The following is a 16,788-nucleotide window of genomic DNA, read 5'->3' as shown; positions in this document are numbered from 1 at the left end:
ATTTTTATTTATTTATTTAGAGACAGGGTCTCACCATGTAATTATGGCTCGCCTGGAACTCACTCTGTAGACCAGGCTGGCCTAGAACTAAGATCCACCTGCCTCTGCCTCCCAAGTGCTGGGGTTGAAGGCATGCCCCACCACATCTGGCTCAATACATTTATTTCTTTGGAGGTTATACAGAAGAGGAAATGGACAAAACAAAATCAGCCAAGCAATGCAAACTAAAGAGGGTTATAAACTCAAGTGAATGCTGCACAAGCAAGAGCCTCCTTCACAGATGATGTGGACGAGTCCCTCAGGTGCTAGAGGAACATGCACTGCTTGGTTTCTTTTGCTCACCTCATGTGGTCATATTTCTTAAAAAGTGCATTGTACTCTACTGCCCTCTGCTGGAGCTCGACATCGATGCTGCTTCCATAGATGGAAACCACTTTCTTAATTCGGCTGTGGGATAAAATCAAACATTTAAAACACAAAATTCATAATGAAGCAGTAAAAATATTAAAAACAGAGTTTTTTTGGTTATCTATGTTTCTTTAGTTCACATAGTGTTTCAAGAACAAAATACCATTCCCTTATCTTATTCTAATTGTGATGATAGATTTCTAAGTATTTATTCCACGTCCTTAAACTTGCTGGAGGTTTGGGAACAGTTTTGTGGTACAGCACAGCATGTGTGAGGCCCTAAGTTCAATGCACTGGGGGGGGGGGGGGGGGGGGGGGGGGGGGGCGGGGCCAGCGGCACACGCAGCTGCAAACAAACGTGCTCATCATTTTGCCACAAAAACTAATTCTCTTCCTTAGTAACTTTAAAAATAAGGTTTTACCATCAGAATGTTCACCACAATCCATCCAATTAGCAATTTCAACACTACACAATTTATACTTCTCTTGAAGCCTTACACTGAAAATGAAGTAAAAAGTCCAGGAAAACTAACTTTGTCTGGAAAACTGAATCAACTTTTGCTTGAAATAGCACCAAGTAAAACTTAAAGATTTAATCTCTCTCTTTCTCTCTCTCACACACACACACATTTTTATTTTATATGATTTTTATTCCAACACCAATATTTCAGAATATAATAAATCAAGGCAGGCAGAATATAATAAATCAAGTACACGCCTTTAATCCCAGCACTTTGGAGGCAGAGACAAGCAGATCTGAGTTTGAGGCCAGTCCAGTCTACAGGGCAAGAAAAACAACAGCAACAACAAAACCCAATAAACCACAAATGTTAGAAACTATTGTAAAATTATAATTTTAGCTGCAAAAAAATCCACAGTAGGGGTGAGGCAATGAGAGAACAAAGTACACACATAAAATGATTGACTATGAACTGATCATTTTGAGAGTGTGGTACTAAGTAAGTGAAAACTCTTTTTACTATTGTCTCTAGTTTTCTCTATTCCTTTTTTTTTTTTAAATTTTATGTGTCTGAGTACTTTGTCTCTCTGTACACCTGTTCACCATGTATGTGCAGTGCCTAAAAAGCCTAGAAGAGGGTGCTGCAGATGGCTGCTAACCACCATGTGGATCCTGGGGATTGAACTTGGTCCTCTGCAAGGGCAGCAAGTGCTCTTAACTGCTAAGCCATCTCTCTAGCCCTGTTTTTGTCTATTCTTGAAGTTTTCCAATATAAGCTTTTAAATTTCTTAGACAGAGTCTCATGTAAGCTAACTTGGCCTGAAATTAGTTATATAAGTCAAGGATGAACATAAACACCTGATCTAGGCCCTGTTTTTACAGTGCCTGCAATCAACCTTAGGTCTTGTATACGTTAAGCAAATAAATATTCTACTAATAAGAGCTACAGAATAAGGGGCTAGGAAGATGGCTCAGTGGGTAAAATGATTCCTCCCATGCAAGCATCAGGACCTCAGATTAGTTCTCTAGCACCCATATTTTTCAGAAAGCCAGGTATGCCAGTAATCCTGTAACACCTGTAGTCCTGGAGCTATAGCGGTGGACACTGAGGGACAGATTCTTGAAGCTTTCTGGCAGACCTGTCAATAAGCGAGCTTCCAGTTGAGTAAGAGACCATATCTCAAAAACTAAGGTGAAGAACGACAGTTGGTAATACTCAAATCAACCTTGGGCCTCTATAGGCATGGACACACACCATTACAGAACAACCCTTTCACTCTGCCTCGCCTTAATACTCACTTTACAGTACAGGTGAATCGAGTAGAGAGCTTCATAATGGCAGTGAGAGCGTAACCTCTCGTTACAGAGGTGGACATATTAGAGATCAGGACACTTTCTAAAATATCCAGCACTTCATCTTCAGTCACCTGGGGAGGAAAAAGAAGGTACAACATGCAGCCAATGGGAGCTGTGAAGCATGGGAGTCAGGTGAGTTGGAGGGTGCTACCTCTCATACAGCCTGTGCTAAATTATAGCACTGATCAAAGCAGGTTTTACATGACCACTGGCAATTAAGAACAGGTTATATTTAACTGGCAGAAGAAAGAACAAGAGTTCAAGGCAGTTGTCAAAACCTTCTCAAAAGCCAACCCTTCAATGAGCAAAACCAAACATGAGCACAAGCCTCATAACTAGCTGCCCAAAGAGAAAGGGAGAACAGAGCTCCACTTGCTATGGAGAAGAGTAAGACACTGGTGGTCTTGGATTTGTATAGAGTAGTGGAGACTGAAACCAGGACTAAACTCTATAACCCAATTACATCCCCCATCCCACTAAAATGGATTTAAATTCACACAATAGGGGGCTGGAGAGATGGCTGAGAGATTAAGAGCACTGTCTGTTCTTCCAAAGGTCCTGAGTTCAATTCCCAGCAACCACACTGTGACTCACAACCATCTATAAATTTAATCCTGTGCCCTCTTATGGCGTGCAGGCACACATGCAGGCAGAATAATGTATAAATAATAAATAAATCTTTTTTTAAAATTTTACACAATAATTCAAGATATGGCACATATCTAAACACAGTCCTGATACTACTTCTGTAATAGGCTTCCAAGGAATCAATTCCAACTCCCCATTAAACATTACTCCATTATCAAAAACACAATGAGTTCCCTCCTTAGCCAAGAGCGGCAATAGATACCTGAATAGGCTCTTCCTCTTCACATTGGCCAGACACAAGAAGATCGCCATATTCACCTATACACCACGCAGCCACTTGTACCAAGGGTTGCTGCCAAAACAAAGTCAAGGCCTTCAGTCTCCCCAAAATGCTTTGTTGTGCATGTCTGTGTATCTGCATGTCTTTATACATATACAGGTATACATGGATGTGAGTGTGTTTGTGTATATATTGGTTTAAGCACAGGTGCCACGAACATGTGTGAAAGTGCACGTGGAGGCCAGAAAACAACCTGCTGCTCCTAGATGCTGTCCACTTTTTTCTAATGCGTGTAAGCATGTGAACACATGTGTGTGGGTATATGTGCATAGGTGCATGTGTGTGGGTAGAGGCCTGAGGTTGACATCTTAACTTCATCTCTACCATTTTCATTGAGGCAGGGTCACTCTTCTGATCACTATACTCACAAATATGGTTACCAGGCTTGTTTCAACCTGTTCTGGGGTCTTGGGACCTTCTGAGCACTGGAATCACAGGTAAACGGGCATAGCACTTCTATGTCTCTTCTGTTAGTTCATCTATACCACTTTTATGTCTTTCGTGTTGGGTCTGGTGAGCCCGGCCATGATTTTCAAGATGTCTGCATATACAGACAGGGCTTTAACTACTTAGCAATGTCTGCCAGCTCAGCCACAGTTTTTACTTGTTTGTTTTTGAGATAGGACTTCACATTGGTCCGGATTTCATCAAGCAGGCTAGACCAGCTGTCCAGGAAGCCCCAGGGATTCTCCTGTCTCCTTCTCACCAGAACTAGGATTATACAAGCCTATGCCACACATGTCTTTAAAAAAAAGGTAGTACAGAGGCAGGGAGTGATGACAAACACCCTTTATTTTCCCAGTACCCAGAAGGCAGAGGCAGGCAGGTCCCTATAAATTTGAGCACAGCCTATTCTACACAGTGAGATCCAGGCTAACCAGAGATACAGTGAGATCTTGACTCAAAAATAAAAAACAAACAAAGGTACAAGGTATAAAACGCAGGTCCTCCTGCTTACAGAGTCAAGAAACTGACCTACTGTACAGCCTCAAAAAGTATTTAATTTAAATTATACATCATCTAATTGTAAAGTTCAAAGCATGTCTCAATGTTAGTGACATGAGGGGAAAAAAAGTATTTTTCCCAAGAAATAAGAGAGAATCAAGTACTTACTTGAGAATAATCACCAAGAATTGCTTTGTATAAGCGCTGGACAGTGTAAGCATGCATCTCTACACTATTGGTTATCAACTGAATCAAGTTGGGGACAGCATCATCACGAACATAACTTCCTGCCTAAAAGGAAATAAAAACAATTACCCAAGAGCATACAAGCAGTGTTGGCAAGTACAGGTAAACAGTTTTATAATTTCTTTTGGAAAAGACACTGAGACACTGACACACACACACACACACACACACACACACACACACACACACACACGCCAAAACAAAAGAAAACAAAAAACAAAGATAAGAGTGTTTCTAACTGCCAAGTCCATGAACAGCTCAGTTTCAAAATTGGGCTAAAATATTTTAGGCTTTTTAATTCTAACCAAAAAAATTGCCCATCAAAATATAAATTCAAAGTTTCACATTTCCAAGGATAACTTTTTTTTTATCTATTTAGGTAAAACCCTTAAATTTCAAAAAATTTAAAAATCCATTCTCTGGGAACTTAGTCTTCATTTGTATTTTCCACAACTCCCCAACACAATTAAAACCCTATGATCAGGGGCTAAAGAGATGGCTCAGCAGTTAATAGCACTTCCAGAGGACCTAGGATCAATTCCCAACACCCAAAAGGGAGCTCACAACTGTGTAACTCCTGTTCTAAAGGATCCAACACCCTTACATTGACATACACACAGTCAAACAACAATATACATAAAATAAAAATAAACCTTCTCATTTAAAAAAAAAAAAACAACACATGATCAAGGTTCAGCACTCACTTTGAGGAAAGCAAGGAAGGGCACCTGAGCACAAAATGTCAAATCAATTTTGTTCTGTTTTGTTATTTTGTTTTGAGTGTTAGGAGCAAATGTAGGGTTCTCATTAAAGCTACCCAAACACTAACACTAAAGTATACCCCAGCACAGCATATGCATTTTTCAATAATAAGCTTATATAAGTATCACATTGTCATTTAAAAACTAGTGCTTAACTAATATTATACAATCAGTAATATAGTTCTAGAGATGGAAGGATTTTGCATTTAATTATTCACGCATTGATCCTCTGATTTTAGAATGGCATCTAGGATTGAAGTCTTGTATATTCTACACAAGCACTCTATCACTAAACCTTCTCTTCAGTACCTCCATCCCCACCTTTTAATTGTAAAAGTATTTTGCTTGCAAGTATGTCCACCTGTGCTTGGTGTCCACGAGATCAAAAGAAGGCACTAGATCCCCTGGTACTGGAGGAGTGACAGATAGTTTTGAGCCAGTGGGTACTGAGAACCAAATCTGGGTCCTATCCAAGAGCAACTAACAACTGAGTCTTCTCTCCAGCAGCAATCCACATCCACCCTTTCCTTACTTATGTGTGTGTGTCTATACATGTGTATATATGCACATATACTGAAGCCAGAGAGTTGACATCACGTGTCTACCCAAGTCCCTCGCCACCTTATCTTTTTGAGATAGTATCTATCACTGATCCAGGAGTTGCTAATTCAGCCAAGCTGGCTGGTCAGCAAGCTCCAAGAATGTGTCTACCTTTGCCTAACCAACGCTGCAACTACAAGAATGCTCCACTACACCCAACCTTCTCTTTATATGGGCTGGGAATCACACTCAGGTCCACAGCTTTTTCAGCAAGTGTTTTACTAGATGAGCCATCTCTACAGCCCTGACTTTTTGAGACACAGTCTCACTACCCAGGCAGGTCTTGAACTTTCAGCCTCCCAAGTAGCTAGGATTAGAGGCTTGAAGCAGCAGTTTTTAGGGTTGTTTTGTTTTGTTTTATTTTTTTCATTAACTTGATAGTTTTAATATTCGCCCAAATGATAAAATCTGATATAGTATCTGCAGCTATGACAAAGCAAAGCCATTTAGCCTATGAGGAGGATAAGTCTCAGGCAGTTAGACTGCTATAACTAACCACATGGGAAATGGAATGGGAATCCCAGCTAACATCAGCCATCCCTGGTTACACTCTACCATAGAACACAACCTCAGAACTGACTTATAAGACACAGGCCAGGCCTAACCCTGTACATTTTAGAAAAATATAGGGATCACAAGTAACCAGAATTCTCACTCAACACAAAGAAAAATGTTCAAAAAGAAAAGTAGAAAGCTCAAGAAATGGCTCAGTAGTTATTAACAGCACTGAGGTCCAGAGGAGCTGAGTTCAATCCCCAGCAACCACATGGTATCTCATAGCCGTCTATAGTAGAATCTGGTGTTTTCTTCTGTCATTCAAGCACACGTGCAAATAAAGCAAATATATACAAATTACATACATACATACATACATACATACATAAATAAATAAATAAATCTTTAAAAAACAAAAAGAAAAAAGAAAAAAGAAAAAGAAAAGTGGGAAGCTTAAAAGATGGTAATCTGTGGTATGGCTTAGATTTTTACACACTTCTTTGTAGAGTACTTTCAAAAAGAGAAAGTATCACCACAAACTATGTATCCAACAAAAAAATTATACCCTTTCAAAGTCACACTGAACCAAAAAAGCCATATTTTTGCCATTAAAAAAAAAAAAAACTCAATAAATTTTCAAGAATAAAAATAATTTCTCTAAGCGGGACAGAGGGGCAACAGCATAGTAGGAGTGCTGAGATTCAGGCCCTAGCACCAGAAACAGACAGCATGAAGGGGTCTCTGAAGAGAATGACAACCCTATGGCAGAAGTAGGGACCTGTTCTTAAGCCTTTTGATAGAAGAGATTCATAGCAAGAGCCTGAGAGCAGCTTGTCTCTAGACAGGAGACAGGGAAGGAGTAGGGAACAGAGCACGTGTGGCACCAAGACCTTAATATCAAATACCCTGTCTGTAACGTCCCAGTAGTATGCCTGTCGGTACCTGTGAGAGACAAGGAGCTGATTCTAACTTTACCTTCTCACAGGGCTAAAGAAGATATGTCAGCTAGGAAAGTGACAAGTATTTCAAAAGATTCTTCTCCAGGAGCTCTAATTTTCCCTTCTTTAGAGTCTCACGCAAAGTAAGAATGAGTGTTCTAACCCATCATGACTTTTGTTAGAATATACTTATTCCCCATTATCAGTAACATTTATCACCTTTTAGTCTTCTATAAAATTAACTTATTAGCAAAATAAAAACTAGCATATCCCAGAAAATTTGCTACCAAAACAAACAAACAAACAAAAGATCTTTCCATTGCTGTTCTATTTGTTCAATGACAGGGTAGCCTAAGGCAGCCTTAAAGTTAGCCCAAGCTAACTTTGAATTCATGGTGGTCCTTTCCCTTAAGCCTCGTAAGTACTAAAATTATAGTCATTAGTCTCCAACAAATGCTTCTAAATCATGATAATTTACTGGACCAATTCTTATTTATGAACTGAAAATTGCTTCTAGTTTGCCTCTGTTAAAAACAAGAATGAAACGGACAATGGTAATGCACATCTTTAATCCCCGAACTCAGGAGGCAGAGGCAGATGGATCTGAGTTCAAGGCCAGCCTGGTCTACAGAGTGAGTCCAGGACAGCCAAGGCTACACAGAGAAACTCTGTCTCAAAAAATAAACAAGTAAGTAAACAAACAAACAAATAATAAATAAATAAGCAAGCAAGCAGGCGCAATTTTTTTTCCCCAAAACAATGGTTTCTTTGTGTAGACAAGGTTGTCCTGGAACTCATTTTGTAGAGTGGGCTGGCCTTGAACTCAGAGATCCACCAGCCTCTACTTCCCAAATGCTAAAATTAAAGGTGTGTACCACAACCACCACGAACATTTTCGCATGCGTATTTTTGTGCACTTTTGTCTTTTTTATTCCTCTAAACTAAAGCCTAAAACTTTCTATCAATGAAGCAAAAGGTACAACATAAGATTTTTGTTGTATGCTTCCATACTGCACTCTGAAACGATATCACCATTTTGTTAGGCTATCAAGCAAAGAGTGTGGACTGCTTCTCTATTGTTTTAAATATTACTTACATTTTTATGTATTTTATGTGTATGGGCTTGTATGCTGTGGCATGCGTGTGGAGGTCAGAGGACCATTTTTGTTAATCTTTTTCTTCCAACACTCCAGGGATTGAAGTCAGGTCAGTCACCAGGATTGGCTTAGAAAATATAACAGAAGCTAAGTGGGTTGGCCACACCCGGCCTCCCAACTAACTGTAACGCTAGCCTGGCCAACACAGCAAGGTCTTATCTCAAGAACAGAAAGTGTGGCTGGAGGGATGGCTGAGCTATTAAAGGCTAAGGCTTATAAGCAAAAAAAGGATCAGGACAGGCATGGCAGTATACCCTATGATCACTGCACTCAGGAGGTCCAACTCCAGCCTGAGTTACATGAGGGGACCAGTCTAAAAAAGAGAAACCACCATGGATTAACAACGATACTTTGCTTTTCTTTTTCTTATTCTTGCTTTATATTTTCTTCTCTTTTTGTAAACTATCTATTCAAATGTCAATGACTCTGTTCATTGGATTTTTCCCATTTTATTTACATAGTGAAGATTAGTCATTATGTGGGAATATTTTCCTTTATGGTATCCATTTCTAGTAACATCGTGACATACAGTCTATCTTCTGAGCAAGCCATTGGGAGAAAAGCCAGTAAGCAGCATTTTCTGCTTCAATCTGTGCCTCTAGGTTCCTGCCTCAGCTTCATTCTATGATGGACTATAGCTTTTAAGCTTCAACTCTTTCCTCCCAAGTTGGTTTTGGTCAGTATTTTAGCAAAGCAAAACCAGTACAGTTACACAATTTCCAATTGCCTCCAATTGAATACAAACCTCCATGAGAATAGCTTTATCTGCTTCATTTCTATGTACATTAGCATGTAGTCTGGCTTTAAAAGCTACTTACCGTTGTCAGGACACGCATAATTGTATCTATATGCCACCGTTTGGAAGGAGCATACCTGAGAAAATAAATTGAAAACACTGAAATTAATAAACTGTACTATATTCTGTGACTTTTAAAAACTCTGTTCTACAATCTTTTCTAGTTGAGTGGTTCTATTTGGAGATGTTTCACCATGAAACCTAGCAGAAACCATCATTTCAATGAACAATTAAATATAATCATACTCACATTTCCCATAATATTACAATAGGAGCAGCTAAGCTGAAAAGATGGGACTAAGACAAATCATGCCATCAGGAAAAAAGGTCAATAAGGAGAACTGGGGAGACAGCTCAGTGGGTTACAGCAGTTGCTTTAAAAATCTGAGAAGCAGAGTTAGAACTCCAGAACTCACATTAAGTACAGGGGAGCAGGGGAAAGAGATATCCAGAGCAAGCTGGCATGAGAGACTTAGCCACATTAGAGATCTCTGGGTCCATCAATGAATAAGTTGGAAGAGCAACTGAGGGCATCAGCCTTGGACCTCCATATGCATGTGCCGACACACATGCAAACACATACTACGTGCATATACACAGCATAAATGGAGAAATAGGGGTCCTCTAGACACAAATCAGAGTGGAATGAGATTAAAAAAATAAAATAGCTACATTACCACAACTGAAAAGCACTTTGTACTTCAGGTTTCACACATAGCTTTAATTCATATGCTTTTCTGCCTCTTCATAATAGGTACAAGGTTAATTATGGATACAGAAGTTAAGTTCTCAAAAGTGGAATAGTGTATGGTTGTAACATTTTTCAACATCAGCTACAATCGCTTGTAATTGAGAGCTAGAAATAAACGTTACATGCCTTAAATATGTCTACAGCATCTCTTCGCCCAATGTTTTAAAGATACTTTTAGGAAATTCCAAACACCTTCTACCAATGAAAATAAAAATTATATCTTACTTTTCTGCAGCAAGAAAGATTCCAGATGCACAATCGGCTTTAAATTCTGGCTCACACGAATCCAGAAAATAAAGTAATTCCTTCATCATGCCTCGGATATTATTCCCATTTACCAGGGCAAAACTCAATTCCATTGCGCGTCTTGCAGAGGGGAAAAAAAAAACAACAAAAATAACAACATATTTATGGTGGAAATATAACAAATATTCAGGTATGTTCCCTACACACCAAAAAGCAACGGCATAAGCATCTGTGCAAAGTCTTGTGATTTCATTATTTACAAGCTAGATAAGCATGAAAATGTATTCATATGCTAGCTGTGGTACTGTGAGTGTTAATCCAATACTTCTCCAGAAATCCCTGAGAGGACCTGGTCGTGGTGGCACATGCCTACAAGCTGACTTGTACGTATATGCTCTTGGGAGGTGGAAAGAGGAGCATCAGGAGATTGACAGCACCCTCAGCTACAGAGTTGGAAAAAGGGCAGCGTGAACTACACGAGACCCTGCCCCATAAATAAAATTATAAATTAGCGGATGAATGAATGAATAAATAATAATACCAATAAAAACTTAGAAATAGTCTAATAACTATAGTTCATTAGTCTAGTCTAGAAAGCTAAATTTCTAAGAATTAGGGTTCTCAAAAAAGGCAAAAAGTTATTACCCAATGATAATGCCTCTTTGCATTTCCTTAAAAATATGATCTGTTTATAATATTCTGCTTGTATTCCACTTCTGTCTAAATATAATATAACTTTGCTTACATCAAACGGTATCATAGAAGTGGAGATGTGGCCTAGTTGTTAAGAGCACCTGCCTCCAAGTTCAAAGCCCTGGGTTCCCTGCCTCTGCACTGCAGAAACTGGTTGAATCTCTTGTTCCCAGCACTAAGAAGGTAGAGGCAGGATGCTAAGAAATTCAAGATCATTTTTAGCTACATAGTGACTTCAAGACCGACCTGAGCTACATTAGATCCTGTCTTCAAAAAAAAAAGGTGGGGAAGGGGGCACAACATAATTCAGAGTAATAAAAATAAATCTTAAAATATACTGGTTACGGGACTAGAGTCATATCTCTGGTTTAGCCATTAAGAACTCAACTCCTTAGGCAGCACACATCTCTGGCTCCAACACCAGGGAAATCCAATGCTTCCAGCAACTAAGGGCACCTGTACTCACATGCACAGTGACTGTATACAAAACACATGAATGTGCCTACTATTTAAAATTAATACAAATTGTGAGGCATGGTGGTGCATGCCTATCATTCCAAAACTCTGGAGTCAGAAGCAGTGGATCACTGTGAGTTGAAGGCCAGCCTGGTCTATCTAGAGCACTCCAGAAAGTTAGGGCAATGCAATGAGACCCTATCGAAAAAGAATTTTTTTAAGGCAGGCGTGGTGGCCCACACCTGTAATCCCAACACTTGGAGAGGCAGAGGCAGAGGCAGAGGCAGGCAGATCTCTGTGAGTTTGAGGCCAGCCTGGTTTACAAAGCAAGTCCAGGACAGCCAAGGCTACACAGAGAAAACTTGTCTCAGAAAAAAAAGAAAGAGAGAGAAAGAGAAAGAGAAAGAGAAAAAGAGAGAGAGAGAAAGCGGAGGGAGAGAGAGAAAGAGGAGGGAGAGAGAGAGAGAGAAAGAACAAGATACTTTTTAAATTAATAAAAAAATTAATGGAAAACTATAGAAGCCAGGCACCGTGGCTCATGACTATAATTCCAGCACTTGAGAGCCAGAGGCAGGAGGGTCATCACAAGTTTTAAGCCAACCTGGTCAACATTAGTTCCCTATCAGCCAGCGCTCTATGAAGAGATCAGTCCTCAAAACACAAATAGGACACCAACAGAAATGCTGATGTAGAAGAAAGAAGGCCTCAACCCTAAACAAAGGACTAAGGAATTCTGAGAGCAGGAAAAAATAGTTTTCCCTAAGGAAGATTAAACCAATTGGTTATCCAATACCAAATGGTCACACCTGAAAACATACATACAAGTAACATTTTACAGTCTGACAGGTTACATTTATATATTAAGAAATGCGTGTGTACAGACACACATCTAACAATAATTAAAGAGAAAGATGTCATAAATTTGAATGAGAGCATATACATAAAAAATAACATTATATAGACTGAGTAAGCTATATGTACATATTTAGGAATATGTGTATGTGTGTGTGTGTATAAGTGTGTATATACATATATACACACACACACAAATATACATAGTATGTGTGTGTGTATACATATATATTTGACAATAATTAAAGAAAAGGGCGCCACAAATTTAAATAAGAGCAAGTGGGTAGGTACATGGGAGAAGCTGAAGGGAGGGAGTAAATGATGTAATTATATTATTAAAAAAAAAAAAACAAAACAAGAAACCTAGGGCTGGAGAAACAGCTCAGGGTATAAGAGAACTAACTGGCTGCTCTTCCAGAGGTCCTGGGTTCAATTCCTGGCAACCATATGGTGGCTCACCAACATCTATGAGATCTGGTGCCCTCTTCTGGCGTGCAGGTGCACACGCAAACAGAACACTGAAATAAATTGTAGTAAAAACAAAACTTAACAACAAACTAACCATAAAAGTTCCATATAAATCTTTTCATATTTGGTAAAAAATTTAAATATTGTTCATCATCAGAATGATGACACATGGTGCCAGCACTTAGGAGCTATAAGCTACTCCGGAGTTCAAGACAACCTCAGCTACACAGAAAAATTTGAGGCCTTTTCTGGGGTAAAAAAATACTGTAACGCCACCATTTGAAACTAAGAATAAGGTTAAGTACATGATTCCACATTAATTAATATACAGAAATAGTGATTCAACCCTCAAATATATAATCATTCCCTTCTCATGTTAAGGTAGTTTTTATTTATGAATTCAGTTTAGCCTGTGTAAACCTCTAAAGTAGGAGGTCCTCTACCTGCATTTTATATAGGAGGCAACCAATGTACTGAAAGGATAAGGAAAATTATCTACTCTGTTAAGCATAGAGTCATAATGAAAAAAACCACAAATCTGAGTCTCAGCTCCTATTGCTGCATCTTCTATCAAATGCCCTAAGCTATAGGAACATAACAAAAAAGAGTGAGAAAGTTTGATTTTGATTTATATTTCCAGAATTGGCCCTTTTAAGAGTTTGGGATTAGGTCACCTGATCCTTGGTAACTATATCTTAACAAGTCTATTAATCAGACAGAACGTACTTGCTTCTCACTGGCTCACTGTGATAACCAACTGAGACAGGGCTATTACAAGCTGATATTACTAAGTCTAGATCTTATCTGAAAACTGTCCAAGCACTTAGCATTTGTTCTGTGTAAATAAATGTTTGTTTACTGAATAACTTCAAAGATCACTTTAAACCTCCTTTGTTTTGAGTTTGGATACACACCAAGAATTCATTAAAGCTAAGAATAAATTCTACACTTCTGGGAAAAGAACCAACACAATAAAGAGATTTATGTCTGTTGAGAGTGTCAACTGCCTAGTAGTCATTTCTAGATGTACTATTCTCAGGAACACACTTGCCTCCTCAATCCTGGAAGTGAAGTACTGTGAAAAAGTGCGCTGTCAGCAATTTGAGTTTCAGCACAGTGGTACGACACTTAGCCGATGGATCACTCCTTATTTCATCCTCCAGCACACATACACAGCACCTCTACTATATAAAGCCTGGCCCAACATATTTGTGCCAATTATTTGACCTAAGAACTGAGAGCACTCTCAGTGCACGCCTCAGTATTTCCCACGGGTTTCTCTAACTGACATAAAACTACTTTTGCCAATCCTTTATTTATTTAAAGAGAGAGATAGATCATTCTGAACATGATTTGACTAAATACCTAGATGCCTAGCTCTCAAAACTACAACAAATTATCAAACTGGTAAAGGACACAGACTTACCAAAACTCTGTTTCACTTAACCGCACTGGAGAAAGAGCCTCTTTCTTACCTTTTTATTGAGACATCCAGATCCTTTAGACAGTCCACGATTGTGCTTCTGTGCCTCTGTACAGCGTTATGATCTGTCTGCACAGTCTTCAACAGAGATGTCAGAGCAACATATCTACAGGGAACAGAGTTTCACAATAACCAAGTTCAAATGCAAAACAAAAGTTTTCCCTTTACAAAGATGTCAAACAGAAAAGGAACTGCATACATCTTAAACTATTCCAAGGTAGACACAGAACTAGTGAATACAAAGTAATGTCTTTGAAGGAATAGAAGCAAAATCTATAGTAGTGACAAGCTGGAGAGACTTTGGAACTAGCCTTGCTTTCACAATATCTATTTAAACTTCCAAATGTAACTGACTCAGTTCTAAATCTTGCAAAAAAAAAAAAAAAATTTTTTTTAAACAACAGTAATTATATACTTTTTCATACTGCTTTACCCACAAAGTACAAGAGGAAATTATTTTAATTTTATAATTTAAATGTCTTCTGCTCTTTTTTTAGAACAATACCAAAAATGCTTCGATAGAATAAATAAGAATATAAGAATTTGAGTTTAAAGCTGGGCATGATGGAGCACACCTTTAATCCCAGCACTTGGGAGACAGAGGCAGGTGGATCTCTGAATTTGAAGCCAGTCTGGTCTACACACTGAGTTCAGGACAGGCAGGACTACATACAGAAACCCTGTCTCAAAAGTACCACCACTTCCCACAAAAAATTAATTTGAGTTTTAGATCCAAAGCCATGGAATTGAGTAGTTGCTAAAAAGACACTGTAGTTCAGAAAGCCTAAAATGATTACCATTTGGTCCTTTAAAAGATATTTGCTCTTTACTTATAAAGTAAAAATTAAGCCATAAAGGAAATCCTCAAATTCACCACAAAACAGCAATTTTAAGACTAAAGTAAAAGCTCCAACTGCAAAGTCTAGATCACAAAATACATAATACATATATAATCCTGAACAAAGTCACTCTGTAATATGCTAAATTTTATAATATAATAGATGTTGAAATTTTTTCAGTTGACTTACCTAATATTTTTGTCATTGTTCAATAAGAATCGACCGAGAATATTTATGGCTAGAACCTAAAAAGAAATAACATAAGTTTGTTTTTATAAATCTATAAAAAAGATATCCTTATATTGTTTTTTTTACTCTAAAGAATCAATTTCTGGCCTCTGGGTAGAAGCTGGGTATTTATAGATATTTATAGGTATTTATAGATAACAGTTGGTTATCTATAAATTGTTAGGTCCCATAAGACGGAAGGACAGAACCCATTCCCTCTGTTGTCCTCTGACCTCCACGTGTACACAACAGTGAACACATATGTATGCACATGCACACACACACAATAGACTCTTTTTAAAATCCCATTCCATTTCAGCAGTGTTTCTTAAAATTACTGGAAGACATAATGAAAAATTATTCTATTTATGGAATGCTGCCCAATTTCAGAATGACAGTAAAGTCAACTGAGATCTTGAAACTACTCCATTTCAGTAGCTTAATTCTTTTTAAAAAATTATTTATTTATTATTTATAATTATTCTGCCTGCATATGTGCTTGCATGCCAGAAGAGGACACCAGATCTCATTATAGATGGTTGTGAGGCACCATGTGGTTGCTGGGAATTTAACTAGGGACCTGTGGAAGAACAGCCAGTGCTGTTAGCCTCTGAGCCATCTCTCCAGCCCCCTAGTAGTTTAATTCTACAAATTTATCTGACAAATGCAGCTGTACAAAAATAATACACAAAGTCTCCAGGAGCAGTATCAACAAGGGACAAGTGACGAGGCATCCTAGACCTCCATCAGTAACAAAGCTGCTGATATATTACTGCATGTACAATGAAGTCCTATTCAGGCATTACAAGAAGGCATCTGACACCTGACACAAGTGAGCCGACACTCTGCTCAATAAAGACACAAGCAGAAGGATAAGTACTATATGGTACATTCATATAAGATAATAAAATAGTGGAAGGGTAGGACACCACAAGAAGACCTACATAGCCAGCTCACCTGGGACCATGGAGCCTCATAGAGACTGAACCACCAACAAAAGAACATGCCTGAACTAGTCCTAGCCCCTCTACACATATGAAACTGATGGGCTGCTTTTCCTCAAGTGGGTCCCCTAACAATTAGAGCAAGGGCTGTCTCTGACTTGGACTCTATTGCCTCCCTCTGGATCCCATTTTCCTAGCAGGGCTGCCTTGTCTTTCCTCAGTGAAAGAGGATATACTCAATCCTGATGTAACTTGATGTGCTAGGGTAGGTTGTTTTGGGGCGGGGTGTTATAGGGAAAGTGGGTGGGAGGGTGGCAGTGGGAGAAGAGGAGAGAATGGGGTTGTGAGTGAGATGTAAAGTGAACAAATAAATAAATTAATGAAGAATGCAATCAGTTCGGATGAGACCGGATATGCTAGGGTAGATGAAAGGGAAGGAAGACCTTCCCTATTCGTGGACTTGGACAGCGACATAGGAGGACATGAGAGAGGGAGAGTGGGGTTGGGAGCGGAGGAGGGAAGGGGCTACAACTGGGATACAAAGTGAATAAACTGTAATTAATATAAAAAATAAAAATTTAATTAAAAAAAGATAAATTATGAAATATACCCTGTCATTGTCCCCATTTCTTGACATAAAGCTCCTAAATCTCATTTAGTTTTTATTTTTTCAAAAGGTTTCCTTTTAAAATGTGTGTGTGTGTGTGTGTGTGTGTGTGTGTGTGTGTGTGTGTGTGT

The 16,788-nt window shown here is 38.7% G+C and overlaps 1 protein-coding gene and 1 non-coding gene across 3 annotated transcripts in view; both read right to left on the bottom strand.

The window, feature by feature from the left end:
• Ap1g1 (adaptor related protein complex 1 subunit gamma 1) overlaps positions 1–16,788 on the bottom strand; it is an 87,183-nt gene that overhangs the window by 12,620 nt on the left and 57,775 nt on the right. For both annotated transcript variants that reach the window (XM_055620963.1, XM_055620964.1), the window contains exons 10-17: positions 15,068–15,123; positions 14,032–14,145; positions 10,067–10,207; positions 9,113–9,167; positions 4,266–4,388; positions 3,075–3,164; positions 2,168–2,295; positions 343–447 (exon numbers count right to left, since the gene is read on the bottom strand). In XM_055620963.1, the coding sequence (XP_055476938.1) occupies positions 343–447; positions 2,168–2,295; positions 3,075–3,164; positions 4,266–4,388; positions 9,113–9,167; positions 10,067–10,207; positions 14,032–14,145; positions 15,068–15,123 (812 nt within the window). The remainder of the gene's footprint in view (positions 1–342; positions 448–2,167; positions 2,296–3,074; positions 3,165–4,265; positions 4,389–9,112; positions 9,168–10,066; positions 10,208–14,031; positions 14,146–15,067; positions 15,124–16,788) is intronic.
• On the bottom strand, positions 13,641–13,725 carry LOC129687298 (small nucleolar RNA SNORD71). The gene has a single exon (XR_008721773.1). It is a non-coding gene; the product is annotated as a small nucleolar RNA SNORD71 (small nucleolar RNA).

Source organism: Psammomys obesus, unplaced genomic scaffold (genome assembly GCF_907164565.1).
Source record: "Psammomys obesus unplaced genomic scaffold, mPsaObe1.curated_primary_1811, whole genome shotgun sequence".
In the NCBI taxonomy this organism is placed as follows: Eukaryota; Metazoa; Chordata; class Mammalia; order Rodentia; family Muridae; genus Psammomys; species Psammomys obesus.
This window is presented reverse-complemented; position numbering and strand designations above follow the sequence as displayed.